General features: G+C 37.3%; 1 protein-coding gene across 2 annotated transcripts in view; it reads right to left on the minus strand.

The window, feature by feature from the left end:
- Window positions 1–541: 541 nt before the first annotated feature.
- VCAN (versican) overlaps window positions 542–22,702 on the minus strand; it is a 137,146-nt gene continuing 114,985 nt past the window's right edge. For both annotated transcript variants that reach the window (XM_021007938.2, XM_021007946.2), the window contains 3 exons: window positions 5,848–5,992; window positions 2,728–2,910; window positions 542–2,585 (listed from right to left, as the gene is read on the minus strand). In XM_021007938.2, the coding sequence (XP_020863597.1) occupies window positions 2,458–2,585; window positions 2,728–2,910; window positions 5,848–5,992 (456 nt within the window). In that variant the 3' untranslated portion in view covers window positions 542–2,457. The remainder of the gene's footprint in view (window positions 2,586–2,727; window positions 2,911–5,847; window positions 5,993–22,702) is intronic.

Consider the following 22,702-nt stretch of genomic DNA (forward strand, 5'->3'; position numbering starts at 1 on the left):
CTGTAAAGTATATTCTTGATTATATTTCCCTGTTGATAAATAATGATACTGAGTCAAAAGAAACCCAGAAACAAACCCTCTAGATGATAATTTGTTTCTTCCTCTCAAGTTGACCTATATCATAGACTACTGAATACCTTCACACTAATTGGTCAGCCAGGATATTCAGTACTGTATTGTCTCAGCTTGACAGTGAAAATGTCATGTACTGTAAAATCCAAACATAGCGAACATTAAGATTGTCATACTGTGTGTATCTATTGCTGGCCCTTTGTGAAACTGAGACAAATGTGTGCTGAGGGAGAAGAGGAAGGATGTCAGAGAAAGTTCTAAAAATATCTGCATAAGAATTTCAGCTCTTCACTGTGCTTTGTATTATCAAAGATATAGCTGCAATCACCCCCTTTCCCAACTCCCTGCATAAGGGAATTTAATTAATCTCTTTCAATTAATCAGTACCTTCTAGAAATGATTTAATGGCGATGCATTGTGAAGGTATTGGCACCCAACTGGATTCAGAGTCATGAAAGAACAAGACAAATCACAGTATAGCAAAACAAGATTTTTAGGTTTCTTTGGTGAAACAAAAGTAGATATAAAAGTTACAAAGATTTTAGATTTTCATTCACAAAAAAAAACCAGACATTCACATTATACACTATACAAGTTATAATATAAATATAGGAAAGTATTATGTGCATTGTAATGGAAGAGAAAAGAAAACATACAGGTCAACACTGGTCGTATTGCCTTCTAGAACACCCAAAGGTGTGATTACATTGACTGCAGCAGCCAGTGGGAGTTCCTTAAAGACGATGTATCATTGTAGCCACTGTACCTTCTTGTAAGCCATGGCAGGTGTACATGAATGAGAGGTCATCTGTTTGAATTACTGTCCTACTTCAACTTTGCATTTGTTCTCTATTCTTCTCACAGTCTTTGTACCCTAAAGGAGCGGAAGATCCCATTGCCTTCTTTACATTACAGGGTGATTTTTTTTAAAGGTTACATTTAGTGGGTGATGTTTCTAAGTCACCTTCAGCAGTTAACTACCCAGATTAAAGGGAGTGGACTGAAAGGGGAAGGATAAGGTAGGGAGTCCTATGCTGACTCCATCTAACATGAAGAATTGCCTATGCTATTTCCGAGTATACTCTTCTTGCCTAGACTGGGACAATACCATCTTCTGTAAGCTATACACATTTTTCACTCTTTTCATAATAAACAAATGATGCACTTTATTTGTCACATTATTTTGTCAGGGACAAAGCACGTACATTACACGGAACCAAACAGGATGAGGGAAAATGTGGGGACTAACACTGAAAAGTAACCACTAAACTAGGTCAATTTTCTGATCATGGGGGAAAATAACATCCAATAAATTAAATCCGTATGGCTTACTTCATTTATTTATGTATGTGTCACAGCTGCAGCATTCATACATAAACATTCATAACTTTATAAAAGATTAAAAATGGTTATATATACAAAATTATTTTCTCTGTGTGTGTATCATTGTTGCTGTTGTTGTTGCTATCGTTTTTAACCTTAAAAAAAAAAAGCCTCAGGTCTATATCCATTTGAAATGCAGAAATCGGTAACTGAAAACTAGTTAGCGTTGTGAAAACCATTAGAAAGTGAACCTGGTTGAGTTAATAATTAGCACTTTGACCCCTAAAGATGCTCTTGGCCATAGGAAAGTCCTTTCTGTAATCCTTTCTTGTTGAGTAATGAAGATAGAATGCAGTCCAAAAATGTTCCATGTTGCAGTCCAAAAATGTTCCATGTTGCAGTCCCTAGTTGAGCCTTGATTCCTCTTCACGTGCTACTGTCCCTAGCTTCATAGGGAAGCAGGCTGCACCCATGGCAGAGAGTGGTGCAGCGTCCTACAGGCTTGCTTAGCTGTGTCCAGTAAGAGCCATTCTCAGGCTTGTTGACATATACAGAGTAATTGAAACCATTTCCAGCCTAAACAAACTACATAAAAGCAGCTGAGTCAATGATTAAAGACCTCTGAGGCCATATAATCATCATTAAATATGCCTGAACTTAGTGTGACTTTTCATTTTATATACAAGATTAAAAACAACATTAAATCATCTTATTTACATTGTCATTGGTGCTGAAATTGAGCTGTTTAAATAGTACAGTAGGCTGGTATACATTATAAAATGGTCCCCACTGGAGGCATATAGAAAACTAAAGAAATTGAATAGGCTGGAAATAGCTTTTTTTTTCCTTACCTCATTTTTCTTTTTTCCCTTTTTTCAAACTTTCCTGTTAAATTCCAATACTTTCATTTGAAATGTTTTGTGAGCACCATGGCCCAAAGTTACTGGATGCTGATCCAAAATTTCAGAACAATCTGATAATACTTCTAAAAGTGATAGGAAAGGCACAGTAAGTTAGGACTTTGGCTGAAATGATGAAAATCCATGTTCACCATTTGAGGGATCAGCGCCTTGAGTCCTGCCACCTCCTGCTCCAGCGATGATAGTGTTTCGGTGAATTTATCGAATTGTCCTTGGTTGATGAGGAATTTTTTAAATGTTTCTTAGAATAAGTCCTTTGGTATGTGGATGCTATATGAAAGGAAAAAAAGAAAGAGAACATAACAATATTACTTGCTCCGTACCTGAAACTACCGATACCGTAGGTGGAATATTGTGGGTGGTTAATAGTTGTTAAAGCAGGGCTGTCCGTTCTTTCTAAATGACCACTTACGGTTCTGGCAGGTAATTTTAGGCAAAGCCCATCTTCCATTTCCTAGACACCGGATAGTTGGAAGGTGGCGTTGAATGAAACCATCTTTGCAGTGGTATCTAATCAGAGAGTTGATTTCATAACGAGGTTTCATCTTTCCAAAGGTCTTGGCATTTTCTACAACAGGGGGTTGGCCGCAAGCAACTAAAGAAAAATAAGAGTCATTTTCAAATAAATCCTAAATACTATACTTCATATGATTTAATCTCAGGATTTAAGGCATCAAATCGAATCATCTGTAACTAAAGGAACCATTTAGAATTCAGAAATCTATGCCACAAGACTAGTTTGAATCGAATTATAAAATTTTTCATTCTGTTTTTGTTATGAGACCATAGGGCTCCATGTTAATATAAGTTCATTTCATCCTCTAGGTAGGAATACTCTGAAAACATTTCCAGTAAACAAGTATTGGTCCTGTACTTATATTGTAGACTGTTCCTAATGGAAGAGGAGGGAAAAAAATGGCAGAGGTCAACATACTGCTGCCCTACAGAACAACCAAAGGTGGGATTCCACAAACTCATATTTGTGCAGTGCTGGAGGATTTCCAGAGCACTTTTCTCACAACTACCTTGTGACCTAGGTAGGGCCAGTATTTTCACTTCCATATTTTAAATGAGGAAATGGAGATTCAGGTATGCTCACATGGATAGGATTTGAACCCTGCTCTCTTGATTCCAGGCCCAGTAGTTTTTCCACTACACTACGATACCACATTTCTGAGCAGAGCTACTGTTTTTCTTGACAGACCACAGAAGTTTTCCTTTAAAGAGTAATCAGTTCCAGGCTAATCACTGTCTCTCATCATCGTCAAAGACAGAAAGTTCCTTATTTAATACCCACTTCCATATGATACTAGACAAAGAAGTTTCCACTGTAACAGCCCTCACCCTCAAGGAACTTAGAATATAAAACAAGCCCACAGCTTCACAATCTGGAAGCCCTCTTTCATTTCTGATCAATATCCTTTCTGCTCCAACTTAATTCCCCATTTCCTCTTGTTCTGTCCTTAGTGGAGAGAGTGAACACGGGTCATCATAATAAATAGCAATCCCCAAACGAAGAGTTTTCAACTTCTGAGCCAACCAAAAGGAAAAAAAGTGGACAGGGAAGCCTATAAACATTGGTTATGATTTCTCTTTTTTCCTAGGAAATTCTACCCACCACCATCCTATATTAGCCAATACTAGCACACAACAAAGAACCCTTATTAATTTGAAACTCAAGGGACTGGAAAAGAAAAACAAAATAAAACAATTATTAAACTAACAGGATTTGTATTATCCAGTGAAAACTAATTGAACACTTAGCTTGAAAATAAGTTTAAGTACTTTTGAATTAACTTTTGTTAAATTAATCAGGTTTTCCTGTTGTTGTTCAGTCATTCAGTTACGTCCAATTCTTTGTGCCCCTGTATGGGGTTTTCTTGGCAAAGATACTCGAGTGGTTTGTCATTTCCTTCTCCAGTGGATTAAGGCAAACAAGGGTAAACAACTTGCCCAGGGTCACACAGTTAGTGAGTGTCTGAGGCTGGACTCTGAACTCAGGTCTTCCTGACTCCAAGCCCAAAAGTTAATTTACTACTCTCTACTATCTCTACACACATACATATACACATATATACACATACACAAATGGACGTAGCCCTGCATAGCTGCTGATGAGGAGTATAATTTTTCCCAGTTGGAAGGAGGTACTGAAGGATCATAGGATATGAGAATTAAGGGTAGCTTTGACAAGAACTTTGGAATACCAGAGGGAAGGGATGGAAGCTAGCTACGGCTTGTAAGGGAAGAGTGCTACTACCCTGAACTGAGTGATAAACATGAGAAGGTGGAGCTTTGTCTGGCTTGTTGTTGCACTTAAGGAGTGATTTGCCTCACCACTGCCTGGAGAACTGGCATCTCTTGCCATTTTGCTGTTGTTTAGTCATTTTCACTCGTGTCTGACTCTTTGTGACCCCATTTGGGGTTTTCTTGGCAAAGATACTGGAGTGATTTGCCATTTCCTTCTCCAGCTCATTTCAAAGATGAGGAAACTGAGGCAGACAGGGTTAAGTGACTTGCCCAGGGTCACACAGTTGGTAAGCTTCTGAGGCCAGATTCAAACCCAGGAAGATGAGTCGTCCTGATTCCAGGCCCAGCATTCTATCCACTATGTCACAGAGCTGCCCCTTGCCATTAAATCTTATTTGTTACCTGTACTTTCATAATGTGTCTATCTCCAGACAAAAATAGCTTATTTTCATTGCACTTTGATTGAACGTTTGCTAGAAATGAGTCTATCAAACAAAGAAGAGAGAACAAGTGAAAAGGAGTAAATTTCCTCAGTCCCAGTGTGGCAGTGGTTCCCTTGTATTCACTTCTGGCTTCTACAACAGCCCCTAACACCTCCCTTCCCTAAAGGGACACACATATACATACACACCTATACATATACATGGTATAAATTGCTTAGCAAAAAAGTGAGTAGAAGAACAATTTATCAGAAAGGAAAGCCTTGTAACACTTTCTTATCTGCTGCATGAAACTTCTAATGGAAGCTTGAACAACAGAAGTCCAAGCATCAAAGTAGCTGTATCCTTGCCCTCCTCAATTGCATAATCACTGCACTACAATATTCGGAAGGAATATCTAGCTGCCATATTTGTATGACAGACTAAAACTGTACTTAACTAAAAAGTTTAGTTGGTCTAATTTTTTCCATCCTTCATAGAAGGGCTAAGACTAATTCTAGTCCCACCATGATAAAAACCACAATGATAGCAAGTTTAATGAATGCTTTACAATATGCTCCCAAAGGTTTTTACGAAAAATAAATATGGTTGGGCAGCATTTGTATTATGGATTCAGAATAAACTTGAGAATTAAAGAAGCCAGAGTGACAAATGAGTTTAGAAGTAAGCTCTGCCCAAGTATCAGAAGAGTGAAGTAAAGGATATGAGGATGGAGTAGTTTCCCAGCTATTATGCAATTTTTGTGGGGCCCTGAAAAAGTGGTTAATTTTCTCTCCAGATGCATGACAATTCAAATACACATTAATTCAAAATATATATTTTTTTCATGTTGAGAGAATTACCTGTTCCTTTCTTGCATGTATAAGTGAGATGGTAATTGCACGGGACATCATTCCACTGACCATTCTCATGCCAAATTATTACTACACAGTCTTCTCCAGAAGAAAAAAAGCTGTCTGGCTGATTTGGCCTCCAATTCTCATATTGCTGTAAAAGTAGAGAAAAAAAGTGACTTAACAGCCTAAGGATACTTAACTCTTTTAAGAAACTTGAACACATCTGAAATAGAATGTATTTATACATTCAATAGAACATGTAAGAGTAATTGCTTATATTTCTGTAGCACTTTGTGACTACAATATGTTTTCATGTACATTTGTTCATCAGATCCTTACAATAACCCTACAGGAAAAATGGTACAAGAATTATTAAACCCACTTCACAGATGTTAAAGTTGAGGCTCAGAGGAGTTAAAAGATTTGCCCTAGATCACATAGCTGGTAGGTAGCAGAGTCAGGGCTGGAACCCACTTCTTCTGATGTCAAGTCCAGCACTGTTTCCACTACGTCATGCTGCCTCTAACGGCCTATTCATCATAAATTGATGTAGGAGTGTTGAAGAAAAAGAGCTTTGGATATTTAATGGAAAATATACATAATATCCCCCAAATTGCCTGTTCACCAAGTTTATGTGCTCCTGTAATAAAATTCCTTGTCTTTAGGGATATTTGTTATTATATGTGGAATTTCTTTAGAATCTATAATTATTGCTGCTCATGCACATGTTATGTCTCGTTTCCTGGAGACCTGGTTGAAGTTGATTCCCAGTTGCCTGAAAGTGCCATGTTCAATCTTTTCTCACCTTTTGATTTTAACTCAGAATATTTTTGATTCTTGTTCTTCTAGAAGCATTATAGAGCCATACGCCATTTGTTTTTATGGGAAGCATTGCTGATAGACATATGAATTCAGTTTAATTTTCTGTATGCCTTCATCAAAGGAAGGTTGTTGCATTGATGTTACAAAAGGAAGTTTCACTAACAAGTAACCACTATAAATGATGCAGTAATCATCAATTTTAAGAAAAATTGGCAATGATCAGTGCATCCAAGTGAAAATCTTGATTCTGGCTGTTGACATGATGCCACACATCTTGATGACAACTGAAAAATTCAATAATTCATCCAGCTTTTTATCTATATAATACCAAACATTTGGCCACTAATAAATATCCTAAAGTCAATTTTTTTTACCTTTCAATTTGATGGTCAGCATTGTATACCACAGCTTCCATACAACTTAAAAGCATGATTCCTTTATATTTAAATTGTATTTATTTGTATTACATTTTTAGTTCTGAACTGTTTCTCTCCCTCCCTCCCTACCCTGCACTATAGAAAGTCACCATTTGACACAGATAGATATAGATATAGAGAGAGAAGTATAAAAGATAATATAAGTAAATATTTATATATAAATGGAAGTATGCATAGTATAGTATAGTATGGCTTGACATATATATGTATACATATGTAAAATCATACCAAATAGTTCTATTTATCAGTACTCCTTTATAATGCAAGAGGTGTGGTCACTTAGGTGACCTGGTTTCTTGTTGCTGCTCTGCAAGTAACTAATTGTATGACCTTAGACAAAGACCGTTTCTCTCTCCTTCAAGTTTCTTGCTTTAAACAGAAGGATGCTTGATTTGATTGAAATGTCCTCAGAGATCTATTCCCAGCTCTAAAATTCTGATTCAGTGCAAGTTTATACACACATTTATTTTTGGTCTGAAAATGTGATATCATTAGTGTAGAGAATTGCCAGGAAGGAAACTCCCTCTTGAGAGTCTGAGAGGTGCCAAGGGACACTGAGAGTTAAGTGACTTGCTCAGTATCACAATCATTATTTGTCAAAAATAGAATTCAAACCCAGGTCTTCCTGACTTTGAGGCCGGTTCTATATCCATACCACCATGCTGCCTTTCTCACATATACATAAGTTATAAGAAAATATGAATTTTGGTTTAATTTTCTTTGTGCCTTCATCAAAGGAAGGTTGTTGCATTGGACACTCAACTCACCCAAATTATTTATAAAATGGGATACAGAGAAAGGCTTACTTTTTTGATAACCATCCTTGCCTACCACCTCATACCATGTTAGTAATGCTTTTGCTTTCTTATATAAACACTATCCATGTGTGTCAATGTGTGGTTTAGACTAAATACTGAATCAAAGGCAACTGTCAGCTTAAAAATGTCACTCTTTGAAAATGATGAATGCATAAATACTATTTGGATTTTTTAAAAAGTTATGTAATTGGTTGTGTTAGTGAGAGCAGACTGACTCTTTAAGGGAAAAGATTGGATCAGAATTCAAAAAATATTGGCTCCTGTGACTTCTTTTGCTAATATGCCCAATTTGCATCACAAAACAAGTCGGCCATTTGAAATTGCTTATTACTCCTCTTAGAGGAATAAGGAACTCAAGGTATTCAGGAACTCATCCCCTACCACTGCCTCCCAAAAGACTGTGCATCTTTCTTTCTGTCTTTCTGTCTCTCTCCTCTTCTCTCTTCTTCTCTCCTCTCTCCTTTGTTTTTAATGCAGCAAAAGAACTTCACTCAAATCATACAGTCAAGCCAGAGACAAGTGATTCCCAATATTGTGAAGACAGCCTTCAAAGGATTATATAAATGTACAGAAGCAAGAAGGAATATCTTTAGAAGCCCAGGTTTGGGCAATTATGCCAGGAACAAAGAGGGTTTTGTTCTCCTCTGTAGGCAGTCCTTCCACTCCATCCTCCCCACTTCCCCAAGGCCTGGGAATATTTAAGCCTAGCATCACACTACCACTACAGAACTCTGTTGTCCCCTCCCTCTCACTCCTTGTAATGGCAGATGTTAGGGAACCCCTGTCTTACCTCCCAGACTGCCACAAAGAAAGGACCAAGAGAAGTAATCTCTGATCAGCATCTTTTCATTCAGCAGAAACCAATGTTCACATTAACCTTAGTTACCTTTTAATTCTATTTTCTTTTGCTGTGCTTACCCTTCTTCCCTCAATCCCAACCACAACCCTCAGCCTTTGCTTTTAGTTTTTCTCCTTTAAAAAAAGTTGAGAAAAATAATGACAAATATTTTAAAGGTAGGGAAAACTATATATAACTATTTCCTGGTATGTTACCATCTTATCATTAGCAAAAGAAGTTAGAGCAATATAAAAGTAAAGACCAAATCAGAACGAGTTTATATAAAGACTGAGTATAAAACCCATTATTAATCCATTCTCTGGTCAAAGACTTATCATTCCCACAATATTTATATTTTATTTGAAAACTCAAAGCCTATTGCAGACTAGTGAATTACTTTTTAAGTTGAGCACTTCTCTATCAGCATAAAACTACCTCCTAGTGGACTTTGTATACACACTCTAGAAGAAATGAACCACAAAATCTTGGGTTTTTCCTCCCTGATCATCGATGAAACTATTAGGAAGACTACAGCTATATATATACATATACATACACACATACATATACATATACATATATATGTATATATATGTACATATATATGTATATATATATATACACACACACAGATACACACACACACACACACACACATTTCCCTTATGACCTTTTCTTAGAACATGCACTCAGTGGATGTGGCATCTAGTTATCAAACTCAATTAACTGTCATGTTTTGGGCAGAATAAATTTCCTATCAATCTTGAACCACAAAGATCTCATTTTCATGGTAAAATGAACTGAGTCACATCACTCCTCCATTGCTTGATTTTCAAGAATAAAGCAGGTCCAGTTTAAGCCTCTGGCTAAAGATTTAATAGCCTTTGGTGGGAATTGTTCTTGGCACTGAGAGCTGATTTAAAACTTGTGTTCTGGGTTGTTATTTAACAGAACTGTGGACTAGTGGTGCAAGACCAAATCTCAGCTTTGTGGTTTTTACAAGAATGCCTGATATCCACAGGCATGTCACACTGTTGTTGCTTCCTATCACATAGCAACATCACTGCACGGATTTATCTTGGCTAGGTTGCTCTGACTTTTCTCAGCAGTACTGCCAAACTTGGAGCCTTGGAAGTCCTGGGTTTCTAAGCAAATGAGTGCCTTTGTCTCCACCCAATTAATGCTTCATTAATGCTACTTATGAAGAGAATATATATCTACATATAATATATACATGTATATATATATATATATATGTAATATTACAGTGTGTCTTAGAATCATAGAACCTATTTTTATGATTAAAATGAGTCTACTGCTAAAATTCTGCCCTGATGGTATGCTAGTAGTCTTGAGCTCTAAAAGACTGTACTAGCATTATGGAATCTCTGAAAGAATCTACCAAATTAAGAGGTCTAGGATAGAATGGATGACATGCCTATTGTATGAAGATGAGAGAAGCTTATCACAGGGAAGGGTATAGGCAATCTTTGGCCATGGCATTAAACCATCTGCCTCAGCATGGAAGGATTATGATCTATCTCAGTGAAGGAAGAACCCACACAAATTGAAACATGACCATTTATGTATACAAGTACCAAAATAAAATTAATTCACATCAGAAACTAGACTAAAATAGGGATCATAAAATCTGTACCACCTACAACACAGAGTTTGTTTGAGGAAAGAACCAATGATCATTGTCTGAGCCAGCACACTAACTCATTATCTACAAATTACATTATTTTTGCCCTTTGTTTCAAGGAACATGTGTTTCTTGGACTGAGTAGACCAGAACTCCTCCACCACCTTGTTGTATTTGTCTCTTCCCTTGGTAGAGAAATGATTGACTGGAGACAATCAGCAGTTCTCCAAGAAGAATCTCTACTCCCATGGGAACAAAGCCAAAAGTTTTCTCCAGAGGGTATTATATGGATCCACTCCCTCTTCTCAAGCTTCATGTACGTGTTCATAATAATTCCAAAGCATTTATACATGCTGTATGTTGTGGGGTGTAGAGTCCTGATAAAAGTAGCAATGGTCATTCCTTCTGTTTAACCAGGTGCTTGCTGGCCCTGCCTGGTGTATATAAGGCAACTCAAGCTTCTCCTCCCAAAGGGAAAGTGAAGACTAGATTTATAATAATATGTACAAAATGAAACCTAAAATATACAGTTAATTCTGTTATCTGTTTTGGTCAGAGATGGAGGAAAGAATGTTCCCTTTAATCCCAAATCAACAAAAAATACAACATAAATACAAATAATTTCAGTTCCATCCATTCTTTGGATGGGGGAGTAATCCCCAAAATGTTTAATAGGAGACAAATTTAGATTAAAAATTTGGTAAAAACAATCAGACTAAATGCATGCATGCAAATTATCAAGAATTGACTTGTGTGTATATGTTTGTGTGTGTGTAAATGTAAAATGTGTTTGTAACTGCTGATTTTTATCTAACAAAGTATATTTTATTTTATCATCATTAAGCCTATATATCACTGGATTAATCATCCTTATTCATTGCTCAGGTCTCATCTCTTTCTGCTTTAAAACTTCAGGTATTCATTATACTCTACTAAGTGATCAAATTCCTTTTCCTGATTTCCCAAGACTTCCACGATCTGACATAACACTCCCTTTCCTGCCTTGTCTCACTGCCACTTGCTTTAGCTTTTAGCCAAACTAAACTCTATACTACCCTCCCAAACACTCTGTGCTTTCTCACTTCCACGCCTGAAAAAAAAGGCATACATCTGGCCATGTCTTTTCTCTGCTGTAAAGAACTTCATTGCCTCCCTATTGCCTCTAGGATAATATAAAACCTAGGCTACACAACACAAAACCTTGGATTCCTCCAAGGCTTAGGTCAGGCACCAACATTCTCCATGAAATCCTTCATAGTACCCATTAGCACCATCTCTCCCCTCTAATATTCTGCTTAACAAATTCTTCTTGATTGAGACATCTTCCCATTCTCTTTTCCCCATTGAACTCTTATCCATCTTTCTTATGTCCAACCCAAGTTTTATCTCCTTCACAGAGCCTTACCTGATCCCTCCATCTACCCTAGTGTGTCATAATCTTCCCCTCAGACCTCACGTGTCACTTTTTTTCTATATCTCTCTAATATGTATGTCATGTATAATTATGTACTAAAGCTATGGATCTATGTCTCGTTCCCCTACCCATCCACTCCATTAGACTGTAAATTCCATGAAGAAAAGAACTGTCTTATCTAAACTTTGCGTCTCCTCTAGTGTCTAGCACAGTGCCCTGTACATGGTAAGTTATAAATGTTGGTTAAACTGAATTCAATTTAAGTAAAAATATTTTATTTATTTATCTAGGAGTATAATTTTATCAGTATAGGGAAATTTTCTCTATTCTGACTCATCTGTAGTTTGTAGCCTTAGAGAATTGTCTGGGGCACCAATAGGCAAATGACTTGCCTATAATCCTACAGCTAGTGTATGTAAGATGTAGAATGTGAACCCAGGTCTTTGAAATTCAAACATAGCCCTCTATCAACTACATCTTGTATCTCTGCAAAAAATATACTAATCCCACTAAGATGATTATTTCAGCTAAATTGGTTTCAGGCACTATTCATTTCCACCACTCTGCTCCCTTACCCACGTCCATCCAAAAAGATCAGTTGCCAAATCCATAAAGGCATCCAAGAAACAGTGGCCCAAATCCAATAGCTCTGCTCCATAGTTATATCTTCATTTGAATGCTCCCTGTCTCTGTAAACCAGGGAAATTATTACCGATTCTCATTCTGAAAAACTCAAACCAGACTCAAGTTAGCTATCACCAACTTGACAAATGTTTCCACTCTCTTCTTCCACTGGACCTGTTGTTTGCTTCAAAGAAAACAAAAATAATACACTTGAGTTTCCTATTAACATAAAAGACAACAATAATCAAGAAGGTCCATCCACTACAGAAAGCATCTTTATACCAAATAATACTGTTCAAGGGATACTTTGAAGAGAACTCTTCTCTGAGAAAGATCGGATGCCAAGAAAAATATATAACCCTCATAAGAGAAATGACAGCTAATTCTCCTCACACAGAAGTTCCATCTCTGATAAAGGATATTTCTACTTCTCCTTTGGAGTATCTACATGCAATCAATATGTGAGCTCTACTCCTAAAGGTAATGAATAACCTGCGAAAGCCAGACTGTGTTTGTATTCTATCAAGGTGAATTTGTGCTTGCCCAGCTTCCCGGATATCTGTTGTCATTCAGTTACTAGTCATCCTTTTATCTCTGAAATACACACCAAGTGGACTGGTGAGATAAATGGCTGGGATTTTAAAATTCCAACATTGTCAAAAGACAACCTGTAGGATGAACTTCAACAAAACAAACTGAAGTCGAAAGAGAATTTAACCAGGTGACCTTTTCATTGTGCAAAGGCCCATGACTCTACTATTAAGACAAAGAAATGGTCCACCACAAATAAGATTAGCAGCTAGCCTTAACTTTTTTATTTAAAAACTTACTGAAAGAAGATCATTTAACACAGGGAGCAAGCATTTTTTGCTAATGCAAGACTAAGGGAAACCGTGTTCTTTTTTTTTGCCTTTCTAAATGCAAGTCAGTATGAAAACCCATTTGGCTCAGATAATACCTTATGTAAAAGTAATTATGGGAGAAATGGGGCAGTTAGGTGGTGTCAGGACTGGAGTCAGGAAGATTCATCTTCCTGAGTTCAAATCCAGCCTTGGATACTCACTAGCTATTTGATCCTGGTGAAGTCACTTAACTCTGTTTGCTTTAATTCACATCTGTAAAATGAGCTGCAGAAAATGGTAAACCATTCCAAGTATCTTTGCCAAGAAACCCCTAAAGATACACAAAAGAGGTAGACACAATGGGAAAAAAAAACCCAAACAACAAAAATGTGGTAAATAGCTTTTTATGGGATGCAGTGTCTGCGATAGGTAGAGGACAAATGAAAAAGGCTACTACTGAGAGACATCGTCTTTTAGGAGCTTGTCAGAAAACTTGAAAACTTTGTGTTAAAAAGCACTTGCCACATTTTTCATTACTTTGATGGATCTGTCATCTCACCAATGTAGCTCCTTTCACCAGGGATATAGGCCCTAACCCATCCCTAGTCTCTCATCTGTCACAGCTTTTGATCATATCTTCCTAAACATCCTCTATGGGGGACCGACCCAACATGTTCTCAGGCTTTCTAGACATCTCCTGACATTTCATGGATACTAACACATGCTCCATTGCATACCTTGCACATAGCAGGCATTTAATAAATGTTTGCTGAAGTGAATTAAGTGGAATATATGTATATGTCTCTCTCTACACATAGACATATGTGTGTACGAAGGTATGTGCATATATATACACATACACAAGTACATATATTGATAGATACAAATATATAGAGACAGATTTATGTATACTTATACACAGATAAATACATGCATGTATATATGTGGGTATGTATTGAGGGTATGTATGTATGCACGGTTCTATATCTATCCAGGGCATCTAGGCGTTACAGTGGATAGAGATATAGGCCTGAAATTAGGAAGACTCATCTTCTTGAGTTTAAATCTGGCCTCAGGTACTTCCTAGCTGTGTGACCTTGGGCAAGTCACTTAACCCTGTTTGCCTCAGTTTCCTCATCTATAAAATAGCTGGAGAAGGAAACATCAAACCACTCCAGTTTCTTTGCCAAGAAGACCCCAAATGGGGTCACGAAGAGTCAGACATGACTGAACAATAACAAATATCTATATCCATTCAATTCTAAGTCTCCTTGATAACAGGAAGAGTTTTTTCCCTTATTTTATGTCCTTATCATTTAGCACAGTTGGAGAAGGAAATGGCACACTGCTCCAATATCTTTGCCAAGAAAACCCCAAATGGGGTCATGAAGAGTGAGACACAAGTGAAAATGACTTAACAACAACAATTGGCACATAGTAGGTGCTTAATAAATGTTTGTTGACTCCATCTAGATAGAAATAAGGATAAGAGATAGGGGTAGGGATGTTAGATTTGGAGATATATAAAATCAGTGATATTCACCCTAACCCAGAGAGGAGAAATACTTTAAGAGGAAATCTAACACACTCTTACGAACTTATATACTTTCTCCAAAGTACGGTGAAGGGATGGAATTGCTACCACATCAATTAAATAAACATATTTAGAGTTCCAAAGAGAAGGGTTTACCATTCTCCAGTGGTATAAAATATGTCTGAGGGCCAGCTGGCTAAATGAACTTCCACAAACAACAAATGCCTTCAAAAATAAATAAATAAATAAATGAAGCACTGAATATGAGAAATAATGATAGAGTGCTTGGCAATAGAAGACCACCAGTGTTGATACATGGCAGATCTGTGCTCTTGATGGAAAGTAACCCAAAAGGATTGAAATGAGATGCAGATTTGAATTCCAGCAAAATAATCTTTGGGAGATTTTTTTGGTTTGTTTTTTAAAGAAAGCTATAGGTGCCCATCATATGTACGCATTAACATGGCATTTTCCTTGAATGGCTAGCTAAGCACCGTATATTTTAGAATTAAGAAAAGATTTCATTAAATAGTTAATCATGACAAATGGTAGGATATTAATATAGCAGCAAATAGGATCAGCATAAGTGCATAAGCCTAGAACTGGAAGGGGCTTCAGAAGAAATCTAGAACAAGACACAAGTTTTACAGATGAGGAAACTGAGACCCTGATGTGACTTCTCTGATATCATATAGGTAGTTAGTACATGTATCTGGTAAAATAAGCATATTGTATATATTATTAATAATATTTATATAATCAGCTAGGGGATGAAGTGGACAGAGCCTCAGACTTGGAGTCAGGAAGAACTGACACTAAAATTCTATGTGACTCTAGGCAAGTCGCTTGACCTCTCCTAAGTAGGGTCAGTTTCCACATCTCTAAAATCGGGATAATACAAACATCTACCTCCTAGGGTTGTTAGAGGATCAAATGAGATAATATGTGCAAAGCTCCTGGAAATTCTAGCCATTATTAGCTGATTTTGAGCCATAGTTTAAATTCTATCTGTTGTTTTCCTTTGAACAGAATGGCCCAGTTATTGACGTTTTCCCTTGTTTCTCCCATCGTTTCATAGCTCTGTTCATTTATAACACTCTGAACAACCTTCACGATAAAACCACCAAGCCCTCCAGGTTCACCTAGCCTGTCAAGGAATCTAGCCAAGGAAAACTTTTCACTGTATCCTATTACAGTGTCTGTGTTCAAGGGATAAGAAAGTTATAGCTTAAATTTTCCTCACTTGCTGAGGTTTTGTCAAACAATTGACAACACTCGTTGGTTTCAACACATATTCGATAAATCTTCTGATTCATACCAAATATTTAGATTTATAATGATGTACAGAATCCACATGGAGATTTCATAACCTGATTCAAAAGCAGCTTAACTCATGAGAATTTTCTCCAAAACAATATGAAACAGACAGATCAGGCAGCAAAAAGGCAATATATATAACAAGCAGTTAAAATTTGCAGGCACAGTGAATTGTGGTATGGCCACTAGGTGGTGATGTCTATCCGTCATTAGGATCAAGCTGCCACCCAGCCTCTGAATCACCTTGTTAGTTACGAAGAAATTAGGACAAAGAGAAAATATTAAGATATTGATCAGTGCCCACAGCCAAAGTGGATGAACAAAAGAGTTCCATATTACCTATAGCATGGAGCCTTCAACTGGTGACTGGTAAAGTGTGAGGAAGTACACAGATGGATTATACGCAAAACAATTTAGCAAAAATTGTGGTCACATGAAATTTAGTATATGGAGTCATGGTATAATTCTCCTTTATTTCTGATTAAAATGTTAATGAATTTCCTCAACAACTTACTTCTTTATTTCTATCTTGTTAAAAAGTCAAACTTTTTTTTTCAATTGAAATAGCCTTAGAAGCAAAGCTGAAGTCTAACTTGCGGCTAGTTTTCCTTCTATGTAAATCTCGATCAATTTGTCCAAGAAACTATTCAAAATGATACATAAGTAAAAGATAGGAACCCTCGATTTCAAAATGACAGCTTTGAGTGCTATTATATAATATCAATTTTGCCATTTTTATATGATGAGTGTTTGAGTCTAAATCCAAACAGAATAGAACCCCAAAGTAATGAGACAACCTCTACAACAGAAAAGTAAAATGTAAGCAGAATGGTTTTTTTTCCTAACACTTTTTTCTATCTTGAAACATCCTGTGATAAGACCATACCTCTACCATTAAACAAGGTAGTTTGAATAATAACTCTGGGCTACCTCCAGGATTCTGAATGTAACACAGGTCAAATGGTTATCTTCAAGGGGGTTATAATGACTACTTATTGCTGAAATCAAAATATTTAGTGAGTTTTAATTCCCTTTCTCCCAAGAGGGCTGTAACCATTGCACAATAGGCATGTTGTTTGCAGTCGGCCTATGGTACTTTTTGGTTTGTTTTATTTAGCTTGCACAGACAACTGGCCTCCCCATGAGGCAGCTCTAGTCTCTTCTGATCCCTGTGTTCATTGAAAAAGATTATTTTTTTTTCTTTAAGGGAGGTTATAGTTTTTCTGTTGTCTTTTAGTCGAACACTCTGATTCACTAACAGCCAAAGGGAAAAAGAGAGCACTTTCTTGGAAAGGAGAAAGAAACTTTTGTTTGGAGGTCACCACCTAACACTAGCAACCCAAAGTCCAGTATTACAAACATGAAGCAAAACAGCTCCAAGCTGAAAGGAAGAAAAACTATCTTGGGGTCTCCTGACGGTTGTTAAAGTGGCAATATGCCATTATTTTCCTAGCTGGCAGCCCCCTGTGCAGGACAGACAATCTGGCCACAGACACTAGCCAGCTCTTTAGTACAGCACTAATCTTGTGTAATAGAGTGAGCTCACTGCCATACAAAGCACTAATTATCAACAGCATTTTCCAAAGGATATGAATAACTCCCACGGTGAGATGGAGGCCTCAGGCACAGCCCGAAGTAGCTCTATGCACTTAATCTATAACATGAAGGATTCTAGCGGACCCCTCTTTACTGCTGTGCTTGTTTGCACAAGTTGGAATGGTGAAATGCTAGTGGGCCAAATACAATGAAAACTTGCCAAGGGCAACACCACATTTTCTGGCCTTTCCCAAGGTTATGCTTTATACCAAACTAATTGCAGTATTTCAATCCTGTGATAATTGAAAGTCCATAGATCAGTCTTGGAAAGCCACTGTGGTACCCACAGCTGGTTCAAGATGATTTTTGAAGAGTATCTCAATTATAAAATTCCCCTTTTCTAGATTAGTTCTTAGCAGCTACCTTACTTATCACCGGCCAAACTGTAATAAAAAGCTCTTACAGATATATGCTCTCATAAACTCATACTTGGAACATTTAGAGATATAGGATCATTTGTTGTGCCTTTTTTTTTCTTTTGCAATTTTTTAGATAACTCCTGCAACATCTTTGCATATATGTATAGAGAGAGCAGGGAGAGAGGAAGAAAGGAGAAGGGAGGGGGAGAGACAGAGAAAGGAAGGGGGAAAGAGTGAGAAAGAGAAAAAAGGAGAAAGGGAGAGGGAGAAGGAAGGAGGGGTAAAGAGAGAGGGAGAGAGAAAAAGCAAGAGGTATACATACATACATGCATACACACATACATATACAAGACAGATGTTGGATAACTCCTATAACACCTATATAAGTATATCTATGTATGTGTGTGTGTATATATATATATATATATATGTGTGTGTGTGTGTGTGTGTGTGTGTGTGTGTGTATGTATATATGTATACATGCATAAATATATATATATGTATATTTAGGTTTATATATATGTATGCATGAACTCATCCTTCACAGCTCAGACAGTGTGGTTGACATCAGTACAGAATGGAAGACCTAGATTCAAGTCCTGACCCTAGTGCTTCTTGTGACTCAGGCCAGGCTAGTTTACCTTTCTGAGCCTCAGTTTCCTCTTTTATAAAAATGAAGGAATCAGACTAGATTACACATATGATCTCCTCCAACTCAAAAATGCTTTTCATTTCATTGGACTTGATCAGAAAGGAATCAGCAAAAACTCTATTATTATGTTTTGTCAAATTCTTGTTAAAGGCTTATTGCCTCTTAGTATGACTATTATTGGACATAATGTCCAATAATTGAATTAGCTTTCATTTACAGTGAAATTAATTTACAGAGATTAGGACAGAACTTGAGAAGGACTGGAACCACATGGTGCAGCATGTAACAGAGTCTGCATCATCTGACTGCAAATATACTGAAAAAAATCGGGAATTTTTAGGTAAGGCATAGTAAGGAAAATGCCAAACTCTGAATCTTTGGCCAGATAATATGAAATTATATCATTTTTTCAAAATAATAGAAGCTGATGGGTGTGGTGACCCAGGCCTGCAATCCCTGCTACTGAGTAGGCTGAGGTTGGCCCATCTCTTGAGTTCTATGCTGTTGTTGGTTAAGCTGGGTGTCTACATTAAGTTTGATATTAATATTGTGAGCCCCCCAGAGTGAGAGGTCATCAGGTCTCCTAAGGAGGGTCAATCTGGCCCAGATGGGAAACAGAGTAGATCAAAGCTCCCAGGCTAGGAATGGTCATATGACTGAATCCTGCACTGTTAGCCTAGGTGAGATGGTGAGACCCAATCTTAAAAAAATAATAATAACAATAGCCTACCTAAAGAGAAACATAACTCCAAAAACTTGACTCAAATTTAAAATATTCCACAACCTAATATCAAGAACCAGAATGAATACTGCTTCCATTTCTCTTATTAGATATATTTAAACAATGATTATCTTAAAAAGAGATTGTGGAGGGAAGGGGTGAGGACTAGAAGGTAAAGTCAGAACCTTCGTGTTGTTTTTTTTTTTAATAGAAAGAGAATGATAATACACTCTTGAATGAAGAGTAAAGGCTTATGTTTAGGGTGTTTCCTTCCCTCCCTTTCTACTATCTTCATCCTGTACTAGATTATTTCTTCACTGCCTCTAATCAAGCTATTTTTCTTACTAAACTTTCTTTGGCAAACAAATCAGTTTATCTCAGGAGCAGTAAAGGGAATCTCTGGGTGACAGCAGATAGTCCAACTACTCTGTTTCCCCACATGCCTACCAGACTCTGAGCAAAGAAAGCGATTCTCTGACTTTGATTTATGTAAGCTTGCCAATGCCAAATAATTTTTACTGAAGAATGAAACTCCTGTCATCCTCCAAGAATATTACTTTAACTATAGGGCTGTGTTACTTACTTGGTCATTCTTCATCTACATGATTGCTGGGAAGTAACAGAAACAGGACTCCGTTAGTATCACAAAGGAAGATATGCATTGATGCTGATTTCTAGCACTTTGAGTCTACTACTAACAGCAAAAATAGCAGCAGTAGGGTAGTAGGAGTAAGAGCAGAGGAGGAATAGAGTAGTAGGAATAGAGTAGAAGTAGAGTAGAGTAGTAGTAAAGGAAGAAGAGGAAGAAGAAGAGAAGGAGGAGTAATAGCTCACTTTTATATAAAGCTTTAAGTTTCCAGAAGTGTTTTGGTCACAAAAAACCTGAGCAGCCAGTAGTGCAAATGAAATTATCTGTATTTTACCAATGAGAATATTGAGGTTCAGAGAGGTAAAGAAATTTGTTGTCCAGAGTCACATAACTAGTTAGCACCAATGCTGGCATTTGAATACAGGCCTGTGAATTATATTCCAGTGTCTTTCCCAGTGCTGACTTTATAACGACATACTAAGAGAAAAGCCTTTTTTTTTTTTGCGTTTTTGATTATAAGAAACTAGAAGCATCATGTGGTCCATCAGAAAAGAAGCATAGGCTTGTCTGTCTACTGCCAAGTTTCCTGTAGTACTGAACTGCCAAAGTCAATGTGGGCTGGCTCTGACCACTTTCTGATAGAGCACACATGTAACTGCCTAGCAGAGGGGCTGCATCAAGTTCTTAGACAGTTAAGGAGGCTCTTATGAACAGTTGCTGTTGAAGGAGAAAAAAAATCAGTTAAGGATAGAATTCTTTATTTGGCCAATACACCAACCCTTCCAATGGCCTCTATAAATCTTAAAAGTAAACTTAGGTTTTCAATTAAATTATTGAGTCCTAGTCTTCTATAGCAAGAGTTCCTGATCTACTTTGATTTCCCTAAAGTCTTAAGATCAATCCATAAGGAATATGTACAAAGATTTTAGGGAAACATGGAAAGACAGTATGAACAAATATAGAACGAAGAAAGCCAAACAAAGAGAACAATACAATAATAAAAACAATTATGATTATAGTCATGACTAGCATTTATATAGTGCTTTAAGGTTTGCAAAACTCTTTATAAGGGGCAGCTAGGTGGCACCGTGGATAGAGTGCTATGCCTGGAATCAAGAAGACCAAGTTCAAATCTGGCTTCTGACACTTACTAACCATGTGACCCTGGGCAAGTCATTTAACCCTGTTTGCCTCAGTTCCTCATCTGTAAAATGAGCTAGAGAAGGAAATGGCAAACCACTGCAGTATCTTGGCCAAGAAAACCCCAAATGAGTTCACAGAGTCAGACACAACTGAAAAAGGAGTAAACAACAAACACTTCACATGTATTTTGTATCCTCTTTATCTTCACACTTATGCATTTTATCCTCACAGAAACTTTGGGAGGCAGGTGCTATTATTACTCCCATTTTATAAGTGAGAAAACAGAGGTTAAATGACTTTCTGAGGTAGTCCTTTGGACTCTAGCTCCAGCACTCTATCCACCACCCTACCTAATAAAACAACATCAGACATTATAATTTAGATTAATTGAAATGACCAGTCATTTTTCCAAAAGACCAAAGATGAAATGGGTTTCTCTCTTGTTGGCAGAGAGGCAGTGGGCTATGAGTACAAAATGTTGCACTGCATGTGTTCTCCAGACAATTGATAGATTTTGTTAACTATTTTTCTTTGTTATAAGAAAGAATTATTTTGTTAGGATGTTGGGAAATTAACTGGGAACTTAGGATGTTGGGAAATTAGGTTGAGGAATTTTTTTAAATGGTTTTAATGAAACTTTTCTTTAAAAAAAGAAAGCTTTATGATTATTTTAGAGTTGGGCTGTGGTTTGTTCTTCGTTCTCAAAGAGGACCAATGACATCAGGAGAGTGATATCTTGACTTGTGAGTGAATTATGGGAGACGGAGTTGTGCAAAGTGATCAGACTCACTCTGTCCTCCAGAGTCATCAGAATGCAGTGGCAAGACATAAATGAAGATGACTGGCAATGGCCCAAGATGTGGTGGGAGACCGTGGCTTTTTAAGCTAAGGCTTTTCCCAGGTCTCAGTCTGTCTGAGGCAAAGCGTATTTATTGATTATGGGCTAGGTAAGAATTAAGACAAAAAGTGTTCTAGTTTGCCATCACAAAAGAGTGAGGGGGAAATACTGACAGCAAACCTTCTGAGTCCTGCTGAAATCACCAGTTACCAAGAAGAAAAATGACAGCAACATCTGGCTGAGAGTTGAAAACTACTGGTGGATTGTGACTGAGCTTGTTGGGAGGTCTGACTCATGCAAAAACATGATGAAGGCCCCTGGTACTTGCAGGTCCCTGCTTATCATGGCATTATGTAGGATGGGCTTTCCTTCTAACAAAGAAAAATAGTTAAGCAAAACCAGCAAACAGTATGAGAATCTATCCGATTAAAATTTGTTAGCATGATTCTGGCATCAGACTCACCCACATGGGCTTAAAAATGGCCCTGTTGTAAAAACCTGGAAAGACTTACGTGAACTGATGCTGAGGGAAGTGAGCAGAGCCAGGAGAACATTGTACACAGTAAGAGCAACATTGTGCGATGATAAACTATAATAGTCTTAGCTCTTCTCAGGAATACAATGATCCAGGACAATTCCAAAAGACTCATGATGGAAAATACTATCCACATC

This window comes from Phascolarctos cinereus, unplaced genomic scaffold (assembly GCF_003287225.1).
Source record: "Phascolarctos cinereus isolate Bilbo 61053 unplaced genomic scaffold, phaCin_HiC Scaffold_4;HRSCAF=312, whole genome shotgun sequence".
NCBI lineage: Eukaryota > Metazoa > Chordata > Mammalia > Diprotodontia > Phascolarctidae > Phascolarctos > Phascolarctos cinereus.